The 21,590-nt window shown below is 38.3% G+C and overlaps 1 protein-coding gene and 1 non-coding gene across 10 annotated transcripts in view; one reads left to right on the forward strand and one right to left on the reverse strand.

Annotated features, from left to right (window-relative positions):
• Positions 1-17,548, forward strand: part of CLHC1 (clathrin heavy chain linker domain containing 1) — a 34,412-nt gene extending 16,864 nt beyond the window's left edge. For 5 of the 9 annotated variants that reach the window (XM_069583309.1, XM_069583310.1, XM_069583316.1 and 2 more), the window contains 4 exons: positions 1,405-1,579; positions 12,126-12,328; positions 15,696-15,875; positions 17,227-17,548. In XM_069583309.1, coding sequence (XP_069439410.1) covers positions 1,405-1,579; positions 12,126-12,328; positions 15,696-15,875; positions 17,227-17,423 — 755 coding nt within the window. In that variant the 3' untranslated portion in view covers positions 17,424-17,548. The remainder of the gene's footprint in view (positions 1-1,404; positions 1,580-12,125; positions 12,329-15,695; positions 15,876-17,226) is intronic. The other 4 variants (XM_069583317.1, XM_069583313.1, XM_069583315.1 and 1 more) reach the window with 1 other exon arrangement.
• TRNAE-UUC (transfer RNA glutamic acid (anticodon UUC)) lies at positions 920-992 on the reverse strand. The gene has a single exon. It is a non-coding gene; the product is annotated as a tRNA-Glu (tRNA).
• Positions 17,549-21,590: the final 4,042 nt, after the last annotated feature.

Raw genomic sequence — 21,590 nt, forward strand, 5'->3', positions numbered from 1 at the left:
GAGGTATGAGTTAAGGTTTTTCTTTTCAAAGTTTATTTTTGCTAATAGCTATCTAGTTACTCCGGGATAATTTATTTAAAAAGACTTTGTCCACTCGTTTACCTTTGTACCTTTGTGACAATCAACTGATTGTCTATTCTGTTCATTGATCTGTTTATCTTGAAGCTTGTACTACACTGTCTTGATTAATGTAACTTTATAGTAAGTCTTGAAATTAGATTGTGTTAGTCTTCAAACTCTGTTCTTCTTTATCAAATTTGGTGTGGCTATTTTAGGTCTTTTATATTTCTGTTTAAATTTTTGAAGTCAGCTTGTAAATTTCTTAGGGAAAAAAAAAAGATCTACTAGGAATTGCTTTGAATCTATAATACAACATGGGGAGAATAGACAGTGAACAATACTGAATTTTATGACCCAGTGAACCCATAAACGTGGTCTATCTCTCCATTTTTGTTTTTAGGGTTTTAAAAAAATTAGCAGTGTTTTATAGGTTATAGTGTTCTGTTTTTTGTGTTTTTTTTTTTTTTAAACATTGAAATGTTCGATTTTTACTCAGAAATTTTGAGACATCTTGCGAGTAACCAGGAACTCTTTCTTTGGATGTGCTTTTAACTTAGTATAAGTTAAAAGTGATAAAAATTTTTAAGTGATATTGGTATAGTCCTGAGTTTCTTTCTCTTCTCCCTTTGTCTTAGTCTACTCAAATTATGGATTGCAAGTTTCAGTAAAAATCAGTGCTTGCAATTAATGCTTAAATAGTATATAATTACCAGTGAAATTGAAAAACAGCCAACTTTTATTCATTTACTAGGTATGTGGATCTTACTCTAAGAAATTCACCAAAACTAGATTGGTGATAACTTACTGAGTGTTTCGTAGAATCACAAAATATTAAGTAAGACACTAAGTGAGATCCTAGTTCCCTGACCAGGGATTGAACCTGGGCCCACAGCAGTGAAAGCACTAAGACCTAACCACTGGACTACCAGGGAATTCCCATCTTTCACCTCCTTCTGGAGGCTGTGAATAGATTTCCATTCCATGCTGCTCTCATAACTTTAAAGTCAGCAATCTTTGGCATTCCTTGGCTTGTAGACCCATCTCTCTAATCTCTGCCTTGGTTTTCACATAGCATATGCTATTTAGTCATTGTTGTTGTTCAGTTGCTAAGTCATATCCAACTCTTTGAAACCCCATGGACTGCAGCACAACTGACTTCCCTGTCCATTATCCAAAATATAAAGTTTCATCCACAAGCATTAGTTAAAAATTACAAATGTTGATATATAACTTTGGATTAAAATTTTTAGAAAATGATATGAGATGAAAATAAGAATGTGAAGTAAGAAAAAGTAAATTATTACTTAAAAATATTTGACCGAAAACCTTTTCTTCTCTTTGTAGCTATTGGAAAAATTAGAGGAAAACCTTCCCCATTACTCTTATTTTTTGAGGCTGTCTTTAGCATAAGTCATGCTTTTAGACATCCTGTTGATGCAGTGCTAACTCTGGAAGGAATCAAGTGTGGATTGTCTGAAAAACGTTTAGATTTAGTCATCAACTGGGTCACCCAAGAAAGGTAAGCAAAGTTATGCTTTTAACTTAATTTTGAAATTTGCTTGATAAAGCATTTATCAAGCATTTGCTTGATAAAACATAAAAAGTTCTCAAAATTTTAATGGTTTTCTTGTCAGTACATTATTTGAGCATTTATTTCAGATCTCTATTGCAATTTATCCAAAAGTATTTACTAAGCATTCATGGATGAAGTAATAGGGCCTAGTCACAATGAGCTCAGGTCAGGAGTTGCCTCAAGGCAATTGACAAGATGATTTGTGACCAGTTATTGGAGCATGGAAGTTGATCAGTAAGGATAGAAAAGGGTTGATCAGTATCATGCTGCTCAGAGGGATAACTTTATTTCAGACAGGCTATGGATACATGTAAAGGATAAGCCCAGGAGAAAACTTAAAAGCAGGAGGGACGTGAACCAAGGTAACATTTAAAAGAACATACAAACCAGCAAGCACAGGCAGGAGGTAGCTTCTTGGAGTTGAGTCTTGGCACAAATTGGCAGACTTGTACCAGGGTTGCCTTGGATTGGGTTCCCTGGAACCAAGGCCTAAGACGGGAATTTGGGTGTTCATGAAGGATGGCTTCTCAAGAAAAACCTGTAAGGGACTGAGTGAAGCAGAATAGGGAAATGGAAAGAGCCAAGCAAGGATGTGACCTCAGGTAAGTATTGACCTTATTTACAGAGGGATACCTCTGAAGCATAAAGCACATCACAGAGCTGTTCCCACTTGACGGAAGGGCCAGGCTTCCATGCTTCTCCATCAGTCGAGGGCTGTGGGCTGCCTGGATAGGGTAGGAATACATAACTTTCTGGCCATAGCGGCTCCCACTAGCCCTGGGTAATCCCTTATGGAAGGCAAGCACCTGTGAGCCACTGGGAGCCAATACCTAGAGCAGTTGGGGAAGGGTATGCTGACTCAGTAAGGAGGATTTGGGCAGGACACCAAAACAGCATCTGCCTTAGTCAACCATTTGCATAATACAGATCTCTCTGCTTTTCACGTTAAGTTCACTCCATCCAGGCACAGCTTCTCTAGGATTCTGTGGTCATAATTCTCAGGGAAACTTATAAGAGGAAGGTGAGCAGGATGAATTATAACCCTTTTTACCAAGTCCTAGGGCTGTAATTTGCTTTTTTACAGCTTTATTGAGATATAGTTTATATATAATAACCTATATGTATTTTTGTTGTGTTTTTTTTTTTTAATTTTAAAATCTTTAATTCTTACATGCATTCCCAAACATGAACCCCCCTCCCACCTCCCTCCCCATAACATCTCTCTGGCCTATATGTATTTAAAGTGTACCATTTGATGAGTTGTTTAAAAACAGCATTATGGAGATATAATTGATACACAGTAGGCTGCACATATTTAGGTGTGTAATTTGACAAGTATTGACATATATATTGTTGTTTAGTTGCTCTAAACAATTTAACTCTGAATTTGGCAATAAGGAGTTCATGATCTGAGCCACAGTCAGCTCCTGGTCTTGTTTTTGTTGACTGTATAGAGCTTCTCCATCTTTGGCTGCAAAGAATATAATCAGTCTGATTTCGGTGTTGACCATATGGTGATGTCCATGTGTAGAGTCTTCTCCTGTGTTGTTGGAAGAGGGTGTTTGCTATGACCAGTGCATTTTCTTGGCAAAACTCTATTAGTCTTTGCCCTGCTTCATTCCGCATTCCAAGGCCAAATTTGCCTGTTACTCCAGGTGTTTCTTGACTTCCTGCTTTTGCATTCCAGTCCCCTATAATGAAAAGGACATCTTTTTTGGGTGTTAGTTCTAAAAGGTCTTGTAGGTCTTCATAAAACCGTTCAACTTCAGTTTCTTCAGCGTTACTGGTTGGGGCATAGACTTGGATAACTGTGATATTGAATCGTTTGCCTTGGAGATGAACAGAGATCATTCTGTCATTTTTGAGATTCCATCCAAGTACTGCATATTGGACTCTTTTGTTGACCATGATGGCTTCTCCATTTCTTCTAAGGGATTCCTGCCCACAGTAGTAGATATAATGGTCATCTGAGTTAAATTCACCCATTCCAGTCCATTTTAGTTCGCTGATTCCTAGAATGTCGACATTCACCCTTGCCATCTCTTGTTGACCACTTCCAATTTGCCTTGATTCATGGACCTGACATTCCATGTTCCTATTCATTATTGCTCTTTACAGCATCGGATCTTGCTTCTATCATGAGTCACATCCATAACTGTGTATTGTTTTTGCTTTGGCTCCATCCCTTCATTCTTTCTGGAGTTATTTCTCCACTGATCTCCAGTAGCATATTGGGCACCTAATGACCTGGGGAGTTCCTCTTTCAGTATCCTATCATTTAGCCTTTTCATACTGTTCATGGGGTTCTCAAGGCAAGAATACTGAAGTGGTTTGCCATTCCCTTCTCCAGTAGACCACATTCTGTCAGACCTCTCCACCATGACCCGCCCGTCTTGGGTTGCCCCGCAGGCATGGCTTGATTTCACTGAGTTAGACAGGCTGTGGTCCTAGTGTGACTAGATTGACTAGTTTTCTAAGAGTATGGTTTCAGTGTGTCTGCCCTCGGATGCCCTCTTGCAACACCTACCATCTTACTTGGGTGTCTCTTACCTTGGGCGTGGGTTATCTCTTCACGGCTGCTCCAGCAAAGCACAGCCACTGCTCCTTACCTTGGGCGAGGGGTATCTCCTTTCTGCCGCTGTTCCTGACCTTCAACGTGGGATAGCTCCTCTAGGCCCTCCTGTGCCTTCGCAGCCACCGCTCCTCGGGGTTGCTCCTCCCGGCCGCCGGCCCTGGCCTTGGGCTCAGAAGAGTCCATCCAAAATCAAGTATGACCAAGATCGTGCTCAGTCAGGCCCAGAGCACACGAGTAAGCTCCCTGAGTAAGTGGCCCAGACCCCATGTCAATTCCCAGGGTCTTATGGGTACTGATACTACTTCAACAGCTTATAACTAAGGGCCCATGCAAGGGTGGGGTTACCTAAGATAAGCAGAAAGGAGAAGGAAAAAAACCCGAACTTTGTTCCTGGAAGGTTAAGATGGTGTCTGGGTGATGCCCCAGGTAAATAGCAAGGAGGGAACACAGCTCCACCCATCAGGAAAACTGGATTAAAGATTTACCGAGCATGGCCCCACCCATGGGAACAAGACCCCAGTATCCCTCTCAGTCAGTCTATCCCATCAGGAAGCTTTGGTAAGCCTCTTATCCTCCATCAGAAGGCAGACAGAATGAAAACCACAGTCACTGAAAACCAATCTAATCACATGGACCACAGCCTTGTCTAACTCAGTGAAACTATGAGCCATGCCAGGTAGGGCCACCCGATATGGACATGTCATGGTGGAGAGTTCTGACTCTAAAATGTGGTCCACTGGAGAAGGGAATGGCAAACCACTTCAGTATTCCTGCCTTGAGAACCCCATGAATAGTATGAAAAGGCAGAAAGATAGGACACTGAAAGATGAACTCCCCAGGTCGGCAGGTGCCCAGTATGCTACTAGAGATCAGTGGAGAAATGACTCCAGAAAGAATGAAGAGATAGAGCCAAAGCAAAAACAACACTCAGTTGTGGATGTGACTGGTGATATAAGCAAGGTCTGATGCTGTAAAGGGCAATAATGAATAGGAACGTGGAATGTTAGGTCCATGAATCAAGGCAAATTGGAAGTGGTCAAACAGGAGATGGCAAGCGTGAATGTAGACGTTTTAGGAATCAGCAAACTAAAATGGACTGGAATGGGTGAATTTAACTCAGATGACCGTTATATCTACTACTGTGGGCAAGAATCCCTTAGAAGAAATGGAGAAGCCATCATAGTCAACAGAAGCATCTGAAATGTAGTACTTGGATGGAATCTCAAAAATGACAGAATGATCTCTGTTCATTTCCAAGCAAACCATTCAATATCATGGGACTCCAAGTCTATGCCCTGACCAGTAATGCTGAACAAAACTGAAGTTGAACGGGTCTATGAAGACCTACAAGACCTTCTAGAACTAACACCCAAAAAAGATGTCCTTTTCATTATACGGGACTGGAATGCAAAAGAAAGAAGTCAAGAAAAACTTGGAGTAACAGGCAAATTTGACCTTGGAGTACAGAATGAAGCAGGGAAAGGCTAATAGAGTTCTGCCAAGAGAATGCACTAGTCATAGGAAACACCCTCTTCCAACAACACAAGAGAAGACTACACATGGACATCCCCACATGGTCAGCACCGAAATCAGACTGAATATATTCTTTGCAGCCAAAGATGGAGAAGCTCTATACAGGCAGCAAAAACAAGACCAGAGGCTGACTGTGGCTCAGATAATGAATTCCTTATTGCCAAATTCAGAGTTAAATTGAAGAAAGTAGGGAAAACCACTAGACCATTTAGCTATGACCTAAATCAAATTCCTAATGATTATACAGTGGAAGTGAGAAATAGATTTAAGGGACTAGATCTGATAGACAGAGTGCCTGATGAACTATGGAGGGAGGTTTGTGACATTGTACAGGAGACAGGGAGCAAGACCATCCCCAAGAAAAAGAAATGCAAAAAAAGCAAAATGGCTGTCTGAAGTGGCTTTACAAATGGCTGTGAAAAGAAGAGAAGCAAAAAGCAAAGGAGAAAAGGAAAGATATACCCATTTGAATGCAGAGTTCCAGAGAATAGCAAGGAGAGATTAGAAAGCCTTCCTCAGGGATCCATGCAAAGAAATAGAGGAAAACATAGAATGGGAAAGACTAGAGATCTCTTCAAGAAAACTAAAGAAACCAAGGAAACATTTCATGCAAAGATGGGCACAATAAAGGACAGAAATGTTATGGGCCTAACAGAAGCAGAAGATATTAAGAAGAGGTGGCAAGAATACACGGAAGAACTGTACAGAAAAGATCTTCACGACCCAGATAATCATGATGGTATGATCACTCACACTTACCTAGAGCCAGACATCCTGGAATATGAAGTCAAGTGGGCCTTAGGAAGCATCACTACTAACAAAGCTAGTGGAGGTGACGGAATACTAGTTGAGCTTTTTCAAATCCTAAAAGATGATGCCGTGAAAGTGCTGTGCTCAGTATGCCAGCAAATTTGCAAAACTCAGCAGTGGCCACAGGACTGGAAAAGGTCAGTTTTCATTCCAATCCCAAAGAAAGGCAATGCGAAAGAATGCTCAAACTACCACACAATTGCACTCATCTCACACGCTAGCAAATTAATGCTCTAAATTCTCCAAATCAGGTTTCAACAGTATGTGAACCACGAACTTCCAGATGTTCCAGCTGGATTTAGAAAAGGCAGAGGAATCAGAGATCAAATTCCCACTATCTGTTGGATCATCAAAAAGCAAGAGAGTTCAGAAAAGCATCTATTTCTGCTTTATTGACTATGCCAAAGCCTTTGACTGTGTGGATCACAATAAACTGTGGAAAATTTTGAGAGAGATGGGAATACCAGACCACCTGACCTGCCTCCTGAGAAATCTGTATGCAGGTCAAGAAGCAACAGTAAGAACTCGACATGGAACAACAGACTGGTTCCAAATAGGAAAAGGAGTACGTGAAAGCTGTATATTGTCACCCCGCTTATTTAACTTAATGATGCAGAATACTTCATGAGAAACTCTGGGCTGGAAGGAGTACAAGCTGCAATCAAGATTGCCAGGAGAAAGATCAATAACCTCAGATATGCAGGTGACACCACCCTTATGGCAGAAAGTGAAGAACTAAAGAGCTTCTTGATCAAAGTGAAAGAGGAGAGTGAAAAAGTTGGCTTACAGCTCGACATTCAGAAAACTAAGATCATGGCATCTGGTCCCATTACTTCATGGCAAATAGATGGAGAAACAGTGGAAAGAGTGTCAGACTTTATTTTTGGGGGGCTCCAAAATCACTGCAGATGGTGACTGCAGCCATGAAATTAAAAGACACTTACTCCTTGGAAGGAAAGTTATGACCAACCTAGGCAGCATATTCAAAAGCAGAGACATTACTTTGCCAACAAAGGTTTGTCTAGTCAAAGCTATGTTTTTTCCAGTAGTCATGTATGGATGTGAAAGTTGGACTATAAAGAAAGCTGAGCACCAAAGAATTGATGCTTTTGAACCGTGGTGTTGAAGAAGACTCTTGAGAGTCCCTTGAACTGCAAGGAGATCCAACCAGTCCATCCTAAAGGAAATCAGTCCTGAATGTTCATTGGAAGGAACAATGTTGAAGCTGAAACTCCAATAATTTGGCTACCTGATGAGAAGAGCTGACCCATTTGAAAAGACCCTGATGCTGGGAAAGATTGAAGGCAAGAGGAGAAGGGGATGACAGAGGATGAGACAGTTGGATGGCATCACTGACTCAATGGACATGAGTTTGAGTAAACTCCAGGAAATGGTGTGGACAGGGAAGCCTGGCGTGCTGCAGTCCATGGGGTTACAAAGAGTCGGACACGACTAAGCCACTGAACTGAACTGAAGTGATGCCAACGTATGTCTTCATCTTTCAGCATGAACAGTGCTTCTTAAACTAATGATCATTATATGGTGCTATATTCTCAGTAGACCTGAGAAATAAAGAGTGGCCCTGATCAACTGTCACTCCCAGGAGCCTGCTTGCAGAGTGTGTTAGCCAGGGTTCTCCAGAGAAACAGAAAAAATAAAATAAGAAATGGACTCATGATTGTACAGGCTGAGAAGTCCCCACATCTGCAGTTGGCAATCTGGAGACTGAAGATCATCAGTGGTTTAAGTTCCAGTCTAAAAACTGGCAGCCTTGAGACCCAAAGGCAGGAGAAGACTGGTTTCCCAGCTAAGTAGTCAGGCAGGAAGAGTTCCCTTTTACCTGAGTGGGTGTCATCATTTTTGTACACTTCAGACCTTCAACTGAATGGTTGAGGGCCACCCACATTCAGGAGAGCAATCTGCTTTACTCAGACTGCCAATTAAAGTGTTACCCTCTTTAAATACATTCTCACAGACACACCCCAAATAATATTTGACCAAATACCTGGGCCCTCTGTGTCCCAGTCAGCTTGACCATTGAGCATAAATTTCTTTATTCTAAATAGGACAATTTGATTTAACTCTAGAGCGCTTAACTCAACTCTAGAGCACTTATAAGCTAATTAATATTGTTCGGATTTTCCATGTTTGGGATTTCTTCTATTTAGATACCTTAGTTTCAGTTCAGTTCAGTTCAGTCGCTCAGTCGTGTCCGACTCTTTGCAACCCCATGAATTGCAACACACCAGGCCTCCCTGTCCGTCACCAACTCCCAGAGTTCACTCAAACTCACGTCCATCGAGTTGGTGATGCCATCCAGCCATCTCATCCTCTGTCATCCCCTTTACCTCCTGCCCCCAATCCCTCCCAGCATCAGAGTCTTTTCCAATGAGTCAACTCTTTGCATGAGGTAGCCAAAGTACCGGAGTTTCAGCTTTAGCATCATTCCTTCCAAAGAACACCCAGGACTGATCTACCTTAGTTTAGACACTATAAAAATCATTACAACTTTACTCCATACCATATTTGCAACAATTGATTTTAAAATGTTAGATTTCAGTCTTCTGGCAGTATTTTCATTTTTTCTTAAGCTTTGATGGAACTATGTGGTAAAACTATGCACTAAAATTAGAAGACTATGGATAACTATGGATTATACCTATTCATATATTTCAAGTCTCCATTAGGAACTCATAGAAAAAAAAAAATCTGACCTTTTCCCCAAAAAATGATTGGATGAACTACTACTGAAAATATGCTACAAGTTGAAAGTAAGGCAAAGCCTTTTAAGAGTATGAACTCAATATACTAGTTTATAGAAAAAGCCTTTGGGTTATTTATAAACCATCGTAAATTATGCCCATTCTTATGAAACATACCATGTAGAAAGAAGGATTCCCAATGATTTTTAATGAATTAATCATTAAAAATGTGTGAAGATAAACTGCACATCAGTAAAAATGTGTGAAGATAAGCTGCATTTTATCTCTATTTAATCTGCATTTTTTCTTAATCTCTATTTAGATAGAATACTGTTTTTTATATATTAGAATGTTTCCTTTTTTTTTTTTTTGATCCAGAGATGATAGAAAAGAATACTCAAGGCAAATCACACTTTTTATTCTTAGCCTCTGTCCCCTGATCTCTGATTCTGATGACCTGGCCTTTACCACATAGCTGCCTTTAAAACTGCTTCAGTTCTTTTCCTGAAGCTCAGCACAGAGCCAGCCCTAGAGCAACCTGGGTTATGGACTAAACTTGGCTCTCTTAGTCATTCCTACCAGGAAAAGTCTAATCACTTGACCCACAAAGCCTAAATTTAAGAAATGGTGCTTTGTTGGTATTAATATCTCCAAATTGCAGACTTTGCCCCTAGAAAGGAAAAATAGAATATTAACTTTACAAACCCAATCCTGTAAGATAACAATAAATGAATATCATGCATAGATTTGGTGATTACCTTTATTTTGACTTCTGAAAATTTTACAGCACTGGAGTAGGTAGCCTCTCCCTTCTCCAGGGAATCTTCCTGACCCAGGAATCAAACCAGGGCCTCCTGCTTTGCAGGTGGATTCTTTGACCAACGGAGTTATCAGGGAAGCCCACAGTCTGGCTTATAATTAAGTCTACCTTAGTTTGCCTGTGGAGTTAAACATATTTTGTTTATTAGTCATTTGTATTCCCCAGAGCTAGTCTGGTCTCGGGTCCACTTTCAGAAGTCTTTGAAAGAGCCTTCTTTAGAGTTGGAAGTTGAGGTTGGAAGAGCCAAGAAGGGGCTTCGTGTTAGTTGCTCTGTCATGTCTGACTCTTTGAACCCTTTGGACTGTAGTCTGTCAGGCTCCTCTGCCCGTGGGATTTTTCAGGCAAGAATACTGAAGTGGGTTGCCATGATGAGGTAATTAGGGGGAGAAGAGGGGAGGGAGGTTCCCAGGCTCATTTCCCAGCCTGGTTCAGGGTGCCTCTCTTACCCCCAGGGCTAGCATCCATAATTTTCTTCCCCTCCTTTTCCTTCAGGGCCAATTCCATTCTTTTGGGGTTTGATCCTCCTCCTCCCTTTGGATAATTTTCTTTTTAATCATACTCTTTGCATCTCATCATCCTTTTGGAAAGTGACAAGCAAAGACAGAACAGTCTTAGTCTCAACTCTGGCCTTCTCTCAGGTGGGACAGCATCGTGAGGGTGACCACTGAAAATAATGAAATAATAGTATTAATAAGAGAAATAAATACTAAAGTACTTATATTTTCATGTTGCTTCAGTAATGTCACTAAAAACAACAGAAATAATGACTTGTTCAACCTCAGGAAACACTGTGACTGTAGCTACCAAAACCCATAGTTTGGTATTGAAATGTGGAAGTCAGGGAATTGCTTACTACATAATTAATTTGTACTCAGAACCTGCTTTTTGATTTTAGACCCACCTCTCTGCTGTCCCCACCAGCAAACACAGAGGGCTTTATCTACTAAATTTTCAATAAAGAGACAGTTTGTAGGGGCTTCAGAATTTCATTTTATTATTATTGGCATTTTATTACATATATGCAGACACTAATATTATGTGATTAATATTATATAAAATTCTGTAGCTATTAAATAAAAATTTAACTAAAGCACAATTTCAGTATAGCCAGTATAGAAGTGGTTTCTTTCAGTTCAGTTCAGTTTAGTTCAGTCACTCAGTCATGTCCGACTCTTTGCGACCCCATGAATTGCAGCACGCCAGGCCTCTCTGTCCATCCAAATCTTTTTTGGCTTATGCTTATAGTTTCTATCTTCCCTGGTGGCTTAGATGATAAAGAATCTGCCTGCAACTCAGGAGACCCAGGTTCGATCCCTGCGTCAGGAAGATCCTTGGAGAAGGAAATGACAGCCTACTCCAGTGTTCTTGCCTGGAGTTACTGTGTAGTACATATGATTTCCTTCAATTGTGTATGAAGATGGTGCACTAAAATTGATGGAAAGTGAAATCTATTTAGTCGAACCATCTCAAAAGAGCTGCTTCTTTAGTCTCCCCTGATAGACACAGTTAAGTTCATTTATGCTCCTCTGCATTGTTTCTTACAAATCTATAACAATAAAAAACAAAACACTGCTTCATACTTTCTGTTTCACTTTTAGTACTATATAGTGTTTGCAAGATGTGATGCTAATTTCAAGCTAAAAACTTTGTCACTGTCTTTAACCAACACTTAATAAATTCTTACATTCTACAGGGTTTTGGAATCTATATAACAGCTAAGAACATTGAGAGCCTCAATTAGGAGAGAATTTTTGTTTACCTTGAAAATTTAAACCCCACCAGTCTTTTCAGGAGAGTTTTAACCTTGTTTGTAGATTTTTTAAAAAGTTGAGCTCAATTTCACCAAAATGACTTCCCCCAAAGGAAGACATGTTGATTGTTTTTGTTCTTGTGATTAACTCTTAAATATGTTTAATTTCATCAATTGCCTAACATGGGATTCTTACAGACCATAAAAAATCCAGTTCTACTGTGCTGAATTTTCAAATATTTCATTCTCATCCATTCATTAAGAACTCATTAATGTGTGCCCTATTGATCTGCTTGCTCTAGGCTGACATTTTCTGAGGAGGCTGGGGATGTGATTTTTGATTATGGGGAGCAGAATACTTATAACAAGGCCAAATGTCTGGCTTTAGCTCAGATTATCTACAGTGAATGTGGCTTGCACAAGAAGGCTCTTCTTTGCCTGTGTAAACAGGGTCAGATTCATGGGGCCATGGAATACATACAACAATTCAAGGATTTTACTTCTGGTGAGTGAAAAAGCCTATTATTTGTATATATTCAGATTCTGAACTTCAATTGTAAGATCACCCATAATATTAGGCAATATTTTGGACTTACATTGTAAAACTTGTTTTATATATACTGGTAAGTAGATTTCTTTAGTAATTTTTAGTGAAAACAGATAAGCTGGAACTGATTGACTTTGATGCCAGACTTTCAAATATATTATATATTTCCTCAATACATAGACATTTAGTAAACTTTAGATATTTGGACCATGCTATTTAAGAATTTTTTAAAACTTATATATAATTTCTGAACTATAAGCATTAGAATTAGTGAAATAATGTTGATTTTAAAAGTTTAAAACACCTAGGTTGCAGCTGAACAGTGATCTGAGAGAATTGAGGACCTTAGAGTGATCTGAATTGAATGAGCTGATCTCTTACTGTAGTCTAGTTCAGCATTAACCTTAATGTACAGGCAGTCCTGACAAATCCCCATACCCCAGGCCTGTGTCAATCCTGATTTTGCAAGCTATATACTACAGTTCTAAGAAATCACAAAATGGAACAAAATATAGCACTTTTAGGTCACATTTTTTCCAGATAAATAGTCTTTTATGGTTGTTGAATCTAATCATTTTTGAAGAAAAAATTAACTTTTACTTAGAATCTGGTTTTTAAAACTATTAGTTTTTTTCATGCACTATGTAACAGCATGCCTGATACAGTTAGTATAATAATAGCTTAGTCTACCTTTTTACATCCCTGTCTCACTTAAGCCCTATGTTAACTCTATGAACTAGGTTTTGTTATTACCCCTATTTTATAGATGAAAAATAACTATGTGTTCACAGAGAGGCTAAGGCACAGAGAGGTAAGTAATTCGCCTATATACACACAGCAACAGATCAGAATCTAGCAAGAATTGTTACGACATAATATTTATTGAATGAATAATTATTTCAATAGTTAAATTATACAGATTCAGTTTCTGTTTTATTGTTTTTCCTTAGAATTATTTTAGTCAAGGTTTAGACATGGAATGTAAGTTTTAAGTACTCTTGGAATTTTTATTGAATGAAATGTGAAGCTTCTTTTTTTGCTTACAAAATTTGCCTCACATGAGTACATAGAAATACAATTGACTCATTATCATATTATCCTGTTCTTCTAGTAATACATTACACTAGAAAATAATTAAATTCACAATCAGCTCTCCATATTCATGGGTTCCACATCTGTGGATTCAAAGAACGTTAGATTGAAAATATTTGAGGGGAAAAAATTCTAGAAAGTTCCACAAAGCAGAACTTGTGTTTGCTGTGCACCAGCAATTATTTACATAACATTTACATTGTATTTACAAATATTTACGTAGTATTTACATTGTGTTAGTTAACCCAGAGATGATTTAAAGTATATGGAAGGATGTGTGTAGGTTATATGCAAATACTATGCCATTTTGTATAAGAGACTTTTTATATGAGACTTGAGTATCCTCAGGTTTTGGTATCTGCAAGGGGTCCTACAACCAATACCCCATGGACACCAAGGAACAACTGTATATTGTACTAATTTAAGAAATAATAATACTTCTTTATAAGTAGAACCTTGATACTTATCCTCAGAATTTATTTAGCACAGCATCATAAGATAATAATAACCTGAGGAAACTTAAGCTTAGAAAATAGAAACAATGTTTGAAAGATTACTTTGCTTATTTTACATTTTAGTGACAAACAGCCACAGCTTTCCAAAGTATCATCCTTGGCCGTAGGGGACATTTGTTGCTGTTGTTCAGTCACTCAGTCATATCTGACTCTTTGCGACCTCATGGGCTGCAGCACGCCAGGCTTCCCTGTCCTTCACCAGCTCCTAGAGCTTGCTCAAACTCATGTCCATTCAATTGGTGATGCTATCCAACCATCTCATCCTCTGTCGTCCCCTTCTCCTGCCTTCAATCTTTTCCATCATCAGAGTCTAATGAGTCGGCTCTTTGCATCAGGTGGCCAAAGTATTGGAGCTTTGCTTCAGCATCAGTCCTTCCAATGAACATTCAGAACTGATTTAGGATTGACTGGTTTGATCTTCTTGCAGTCCAAGGAACTCTTAAGAGTCTTCTCCAATACCGCAATTCAAAAGCATCAATTCTTTGCCTAACCCTAACCCTTCTTTATGGTCCAACTCTCACATCCATACATGACTACTGGAAAAACTATAGCTGTGACTATGTGGACCTTTGTCAGCAAAGTAGTGTCTCTGCTTTTTAATATGCTTTCTAGGTTTGTCGTTAACTTTTCTTCCAAGGAGCAAGCGTGTTTTAATTTCATGGCTGCAGTCACCATCTGCAGTAATTTTGGAGCCCCAGAAAATAGTCTGTCACTGTTTCCATTGTTTCCCATCTATTTGCCAAAAAGTGATGGAACCGGATGCCATGATCTTAGTTTTTTGAATGTTGAGTTTTAAGCCAGCTTTTTCCACTCTCCTCTTTCACCTTCGTCTAGAGTCTCTTTAGTTCTTTTTCACTTTCTGCCATAAGGGGACATACTCAGTTTGTTAATACTTTCTGGTTTGAGAAGAAAATGGTCTCTCTCAGATTTAGACTGTCAGCTTTCCATTTACATTTACAAATCAAAGAAAACAAAAGCAGTAGTTCTAAAAAAAGTCTTTTGTTCCAAAAGGAAAATCTGACTCATAGTGCATCTGTTTTAGAAGGAAAAATTCTTTTTATCCTGCTCCTCTACCCCCTTCCCACCAATGATTTCTAGAATAAAACTGATATCCAAAAGATTAAGTGACTGATCAAGCTATGATTAAAATTCAGTTTTCTTGATTGTCAACCTGGTCTTTTTTAATACCACATGTCTTTTCATGACAATTTTTGGATAAATTTTTGCTTGTACTCTTTGTTTAGGTATTTTTCCTTTGTTTTTTCTATACTGAGTAGGATTGTTTTATTTTTGGATTGGAGATGGTAATGTTGAACTCACTGAGAGCTTTGGAAGGATTGGAAAATGAAGAGTTGATTGACAAAGATAAACATTAGCTAGTCCCTCATCATATTAGGTGGAGAAGGCAATGGCACCCCACTCCAGTACTCTTGCCTGGAAAATCTCATGGGCGGAGGAGCCTGGTGGGCTGCAGTCCCTGGGGTCACTAAGAGTCGGACATGAGTGAGTGACTTCACTTTCACTTTTCACCTTCATGCATTGGAGAAGGAAATGGCAACCCACTCCAGTGTTCTTGCCTGGAGTATCCCAGGGACGGGCGAGCCTGGGGGGCTGCCATCTATGGGGTCACACAGAGTTGGACATGACTGAAGCGACTTAGCAGCAGCAGCAGCATCATATTAGAATGTTGAGATACAGTTTTTAATTTTTGCTTTTAGATGACCTGATGCAGTTAATAAAGTTATGTCCCAACACTGAATTGATTCAGTGTCTCACTAAAGAGTGGAATGGGAAACCACCATATTTATCTTTTGGTCTTGCTGTACTTCACCTGTTCTCTGTAGACATGAAAAAAGTTGGGATTAAGCTACTTCAAGGAATAAGTAAAGGTGGGAAAGGTAAGTGAAGTAAAATTTTGTTGTAGAAGAAATAGTGAGTTATTTAAGGAAAGGTTCAAGATTATTATGTTTGAGTTAACTCTTCTTCCTCAGAGTTCCTTCTTGGCATGTTAGGAATTTATAAAGATTACCATGTCAATAATACTCTGTTGGCAATAGCGTATATTTATTGAGAGGATTAGAATGAAGAGAGATTCTTTATGAAGCTTGAGGACAACATCATAATAATTATAACTGCTATGACTACTCTGAAAACTTTATATATATTAACATGCATATATTTAATAATTTATATATATACTTTAAATGTTATTTAGACAAACTTTGGTTCTTATTCCCAAACTAAATATATATGTAAATATTATTTACATATATCATTTACTTTGAACCTCACTCTAAAGTGCAATCAAGAATAATTAGATCTCAATTTTTTTTCTTTCCTTTCTCTAATTTAATATAGAAATTTGAGCAGATACCTTGATTTTAAATTATTACATGAGGCCAAAGAATGAAGAGTAAATTACATGAAAACATATTTGGGAAGATAATTTAGAAATTATCATTACAGACATCAACTAAAATATTTTGATAGAAAAATAGTAATCATGGTAGGAATAAAATAACAGTGATTACAATATCCTGAATAGAGTCCTCAATTCATTAAGTATCATAACTAATGAAGGTAATAGATGAATGAGTTCCATAAATAGTCCCAGAGAGGGTGACTGTAATTGATTTTTTAAAGTAATTATGAAAATAATTTCTTTTTTTAATAAATAATATCATTAGTTTTCCTTAATAAACTAAATCCTTCTTTTTATTTCCTTTAGAAAAACATTTGTTACAGAAGCCTCATCATTAAAAGGTCTCTGTCTAGAGGCTGGATGGAGGTTTTGCCAGAGATTTTTTTAAATCCTTAGGTTAGCACTATTAGGGCATTTATGAAAGTGAAGGATCATAAAAAGTTGACCATCAGACTTATTAGCTAGTTCCTAGTGGTACCTTAGAGACTGTGAATGAGGCTGGTCCCACGGTCTTCACTTTCTGAGTTCCCTACATCTCAACCTTCAGCATCTGCTGACCTTACCAAGAAGGAGAAGAGTGGAAGAATAGGGAATGTGAGAAATGGTGGAGGATTGAATTGAGGCACAGAAAGGTTAATGAAAAAGGAGGAGAAAGAACTAACACTTGAGTACTCATTATGAGCTCAACTGGGAACTCCATATGACACTTGAAGGAATTGGATCTAACAGAAATGGTGTTGAAATGATCTCTCTTTATTTTTGAAGAATTGTTAAGTATGAATTATCAGATGAATGCTATACTGTAATATTGGATTTTATTTCCTCAGATGCAGTTGAACATCTTATGATAACTGATCCATTTTGCTCCCTAGAAAAGTGGCAAGAAGTAGCAAATATATGTTTACAGAATGGCTTTGACCAGTTATCTAATGACATCATGTCTGTTCTTCGATCTCAAGCTGGGGTTACAGAAATTTCTGAAGAGGATGATACAGTCAACTTAATGCAGCATGTTTTTTGGTAGTTCTACATCTTAACCAGTTGAGGGAGCCTGTATAACATTTTATGTGTATTGGTTGGGCAAACTGATTTTGGTATAATAAATCTGGAGTGTGAAGGTCTCAGAAATAAATCATGCTTCTTTTATTATGATGATGTTTAGATTTGTCCTTGAAATATTTATACCTTTGCTTTCTTTTTTTTAATATGGTCATTTTGTATATTGAATCTTTTAGAAAAATTTCCTGTTTGTTTTTTCTTTTAAAAAGGTTTTAATTTAATTTTTACTTTCTATTGATGTATAGTTGATTTACATCATTGTGTTAGTTTCAGGTATACAGCAAGGTGATTCACTTATACATCTATCTATTCTTTTTCATATTCTTTTCCCATATAGGTTATTATATAATATTGAGTATAATTCCCTATGCTACATAGTAGGTTCTTATTGATTATTTATTTTATATATAATAGTGTATATATGCTAGTGTCAAACTCCTAATTTATCCCTCTCATATACTGACTGGATAAAAATCTAAGAGCATAAGTCTGTATAAATCTCAGTTTAGGTATTACTAAGGGCATAAGTTAATATCTAAATATACTTCATTCTGGTGATCTAATTTAACAGCAAGAACTGAGGAAGGTGTAGTAGTATCCTGTCTGTTAGTTGAGTTCCCAAATATTAAATGCTATAAGCCTGACTTTAAAGGCAGGATGTCAATTCAAGGTTTTCACTGGTGAAACCCTCAAGTATAGTAATTTTGTACTACTGACTCAAAGATGTGCTCCAAGCTCTGGTGTTTATAAATGGCAATGTTAAGCTTCTACTATAAAATGAGAGTTTTAGCATGTTCTTATTTAGAGAAAGAATAGTCAAATTTTTCAAACAGATAGACCTGGGATACCTATAGGCATGGAAAATGGCATTCAAAGCAGTTTTGGATAATTTTAAGTCTCTAAGTATTTGATTGAAAACTCAGAGTTCTGTATCTTGGACGCATGTTTATATTCAAAATATTTAATGATCAGCATGGCATAGGCATCAATCAAAACAGAACGAATACCTAACTAATCAGAATAGCTTTCAGCCCTTATGCCATACCGGAGCATGATAACTGAATGTCAGCCTTGATCATGGAACATGGTAAACATGAGCTGCTGTTAGAGAGAATAAAAGAGCATAAGTGTTTCCCTCCTAAATTATTGAATGTATACATTTTATTTTATGGGCTTCCCCGGTGGCTCAGATGGTAAAAATAAATCAGCCTGTAATGCAGGAGATCTCTGGGTTGGGAAGACCTCCTGGAAAAGGGAATGGCAGACTTGAAATCAGATAGCTTCATTATCAAATTCAAATTCTTTCTCTTCCTCTGTGTAAAATATGGACTATTTACCTCCCCTAAAGGTTTAGTGACGTGTATGTGTAGTATATTATGTAGTAAAAGAACTTAGTAGAAGATAACCCTTATTTTGATGTAATAGGTCCCAGAAACACATATTCCTCTGGTTTAGACTTACTAAATCCCATATATCTGTCCATTTATACTTGTATAATTATCCTTCTTTGGAGTATTTCATATAACACACCTTACTGCCTATATTAAGCTATCTGTTTACACAAATATGAAGGTTGTTGGGCTTACCTTATAAATCCAGAAGAGTATTGACTGAGTTCTCAATTTTCCGTATATTGGTAAGCACAGTACTGGAGAATTATAATTCAGTTTTCTAAAATGTAATATTTTTAAAAGTAATACATATGCACAATTTAAAAACCAACAGAAGTGCTGAAAGAATAAATCTAATAATATTTTTATTTCTGTCCTTCATATTAGCTATGATTTTTGAAAATAAAAGATGAAGGATGGAAAAAGGAAGGGGAGGAGAGAGGGTATTTCAACAGCATTGATTCTCTATGTACTATGGCTTCACACCTTTTTTCCTTTGAGGTCTATATGATTGATAGAAAGGTACTGTATTATTCATTGACAGACTTGGGAAAAAATGTATACATGAAAGCCAGCCGGATGGATTAGGTACATAAATCTGGAAAAAAGCTTGAAACAGCAGCTGTTGTTATTACTGTTAATTTTCCTTTGGTTTCAACCAAAATGTTTTTCCTCCACTCATTATTCTTCTTTGTTAGCATTACTTTTGTCAGTTTTCCCAAGGAAAGTGAAATTTGTCAAATGGATCTAAATTAAAACACCTGGAGATGGAGCTAGGAGGAAGAACAAGAATATAAAGTCAAGTAGGGGAAGGACAAAGAGTTGAGCTGTGAACTGTACAGGACTGGAAGCTGCGAGAACCTCCCTATAAGCTGCACTGAAAGAGGTATAACAGGAACGTCATGGCATAGGAGCCCGTGTCATAGACCAGCTCTACCATGATCTATGTAGCTTTGTGTCGTTTTCTTCTTGAATTTATTTTGACTAGATAATTCCTTTTGTCATTTACAACTCAAAACTTCAGTAATTCCATAAAGGAATAATGATTTTCCAGTGCTTTTGACCTTCTGCCTAAATTGTAAGTATCAAGAGTCAACATCACTATCAATAACACATTCTGAATACCTATTTTATGTATGGTCTCTGTTGTCAAGATTACAGCTACAATGGGAAGAGATAGCATATTGTAAAAATAACAATAATTCCTTAGTATTATCTAATATCCAGTCTATATTCAGATTTCACCAGTTGCTTAAACGTGACTTTTTACAGTTCCAATTAGGATCTAAACAAGGTTCATGCGTTCTATTGTTGTGTCTCTGCATATATTCTTCCTCCCTCTCTTTTTTGCTCTCTTGCCATTGACTGATTAGACTGGCTTGTTTGTTATCCGCAATGTTCCACGTTCTAGATTTGTCTGATTACTTCCTTTCGGTATTATTTAACTCGATTTTTTTCCCTATATTTCCTATAAATGGAAGTTAGCTGTAAAGGCTTAACTAGATTTAGGTTCAGCTGAACTGAACTGATATTGGCAAGGGTGCTTCATAGGTGATAACTGCTAGTGCTAGTTCTTAAATTGCTTTCAGTTGTGTCTGACTCATTGCAACCCCATGGACTGTAGCCCACCAGGCTCCTCTGTCTATGGGATTCTCCAGGCAAGAATACTGGAGTGGGTCGTGATTTCTTTCTCCAGGGGATCTTCCTGACCCAGAAATTGAACCCGGGTCTCTTAGGTCTCCTGCATTGGCAGGTGGGTGCTTTACTGCGCCACCTGGGAAGCCCTCCAGGATCCTCTGCCCATGGGATTCTCCACGCAGGAATGTTGGAGTGGGTTGCCATTCTGTTCTCCAGGTGCTCTTCTCGACCCAGGGATAGAACCCAGGTCCTTCTGCATTGTGTGCAGATTCTTTTACTGTCTGAGCCACCAGGGAAGCCTGTTCTTGTAAGGGGCTTGAAAATATGCTGCTGCTTCTACCTGGAAGGTTCGTCCCTTTCTTTTTTACCCAGTTAAGAATTTCTTTTAATTCAGATCTTACCTTGGTTAAAAATTCCTCAGGGAAGCCTTTTATGACTTCCTGAATTATGCCATGTTTCTTTTTTCTAGGCTGTTCTTTATTGCCATTATCATGGTTACAGTCAGGGATAGAGCTTTTTATTGATGGCAAGGACAGCACATTTTGAGGGTGTGGAAAATGGGGGAAGGATATTGTGTTAGTTTTCTAGAGTTGCTGAAACAAAGTACCACAAACTGAATGGCTTAACCACACAGATTTATTGCTCACAGTATTGGAGGCCAGAAGTCCGGGATAAGGTGTTGGCAGGGTTGGTTCCTTTAGAGGATTGTAAGGGAACGATTCGGAGAAGGCAATGGCACCCCACTCCAGTACTCTTGCCTGGAAAATCCCATGGATGGAGGAGCCTGGTGGGCCGCAGTCCATGGGGTCGCTAAGAGTCGGACACAATTGAGCAACTTCACTTTCACTTTTCACTTTCATGCATTGGAGAAAGAAATGGCAACCCACTCCAGTGTTCTTGCCTGGAGAATCCCAGGGACAGCAGAGCCTGGTGGGCTGCCGTCTGTGGGGTCGCACAGAGTTGGACACGACTGAAGCAACTTAGCAGCAGCAGCAGCAGCAGCAAGGGAATGATTGGCTCTAGGACTTTGCCTCTCTCTGTGGCTTATAGGTGACCACCTTCTCTATATTTCTAATGTCATCTTCCCACTGTCTGTGTCCAAA

This window comes from Ovis canadensis, chromosome 3 (genome assembly GCF_042477335.2).
Source record: "Ovis canadensis isolate MfBH-ARS-UI-01 breed Bighorn chromosome 3, ARS-UI_OviCan_v2, whole genome shotgun sequence".
Classification (NCBI taxonomy): domain Eukaryota; kingdom Metazoa; phylum Chordata; class Mammalia; order Artiodactyla; family Bovidae; genus Ovis; species Ovis canadensis.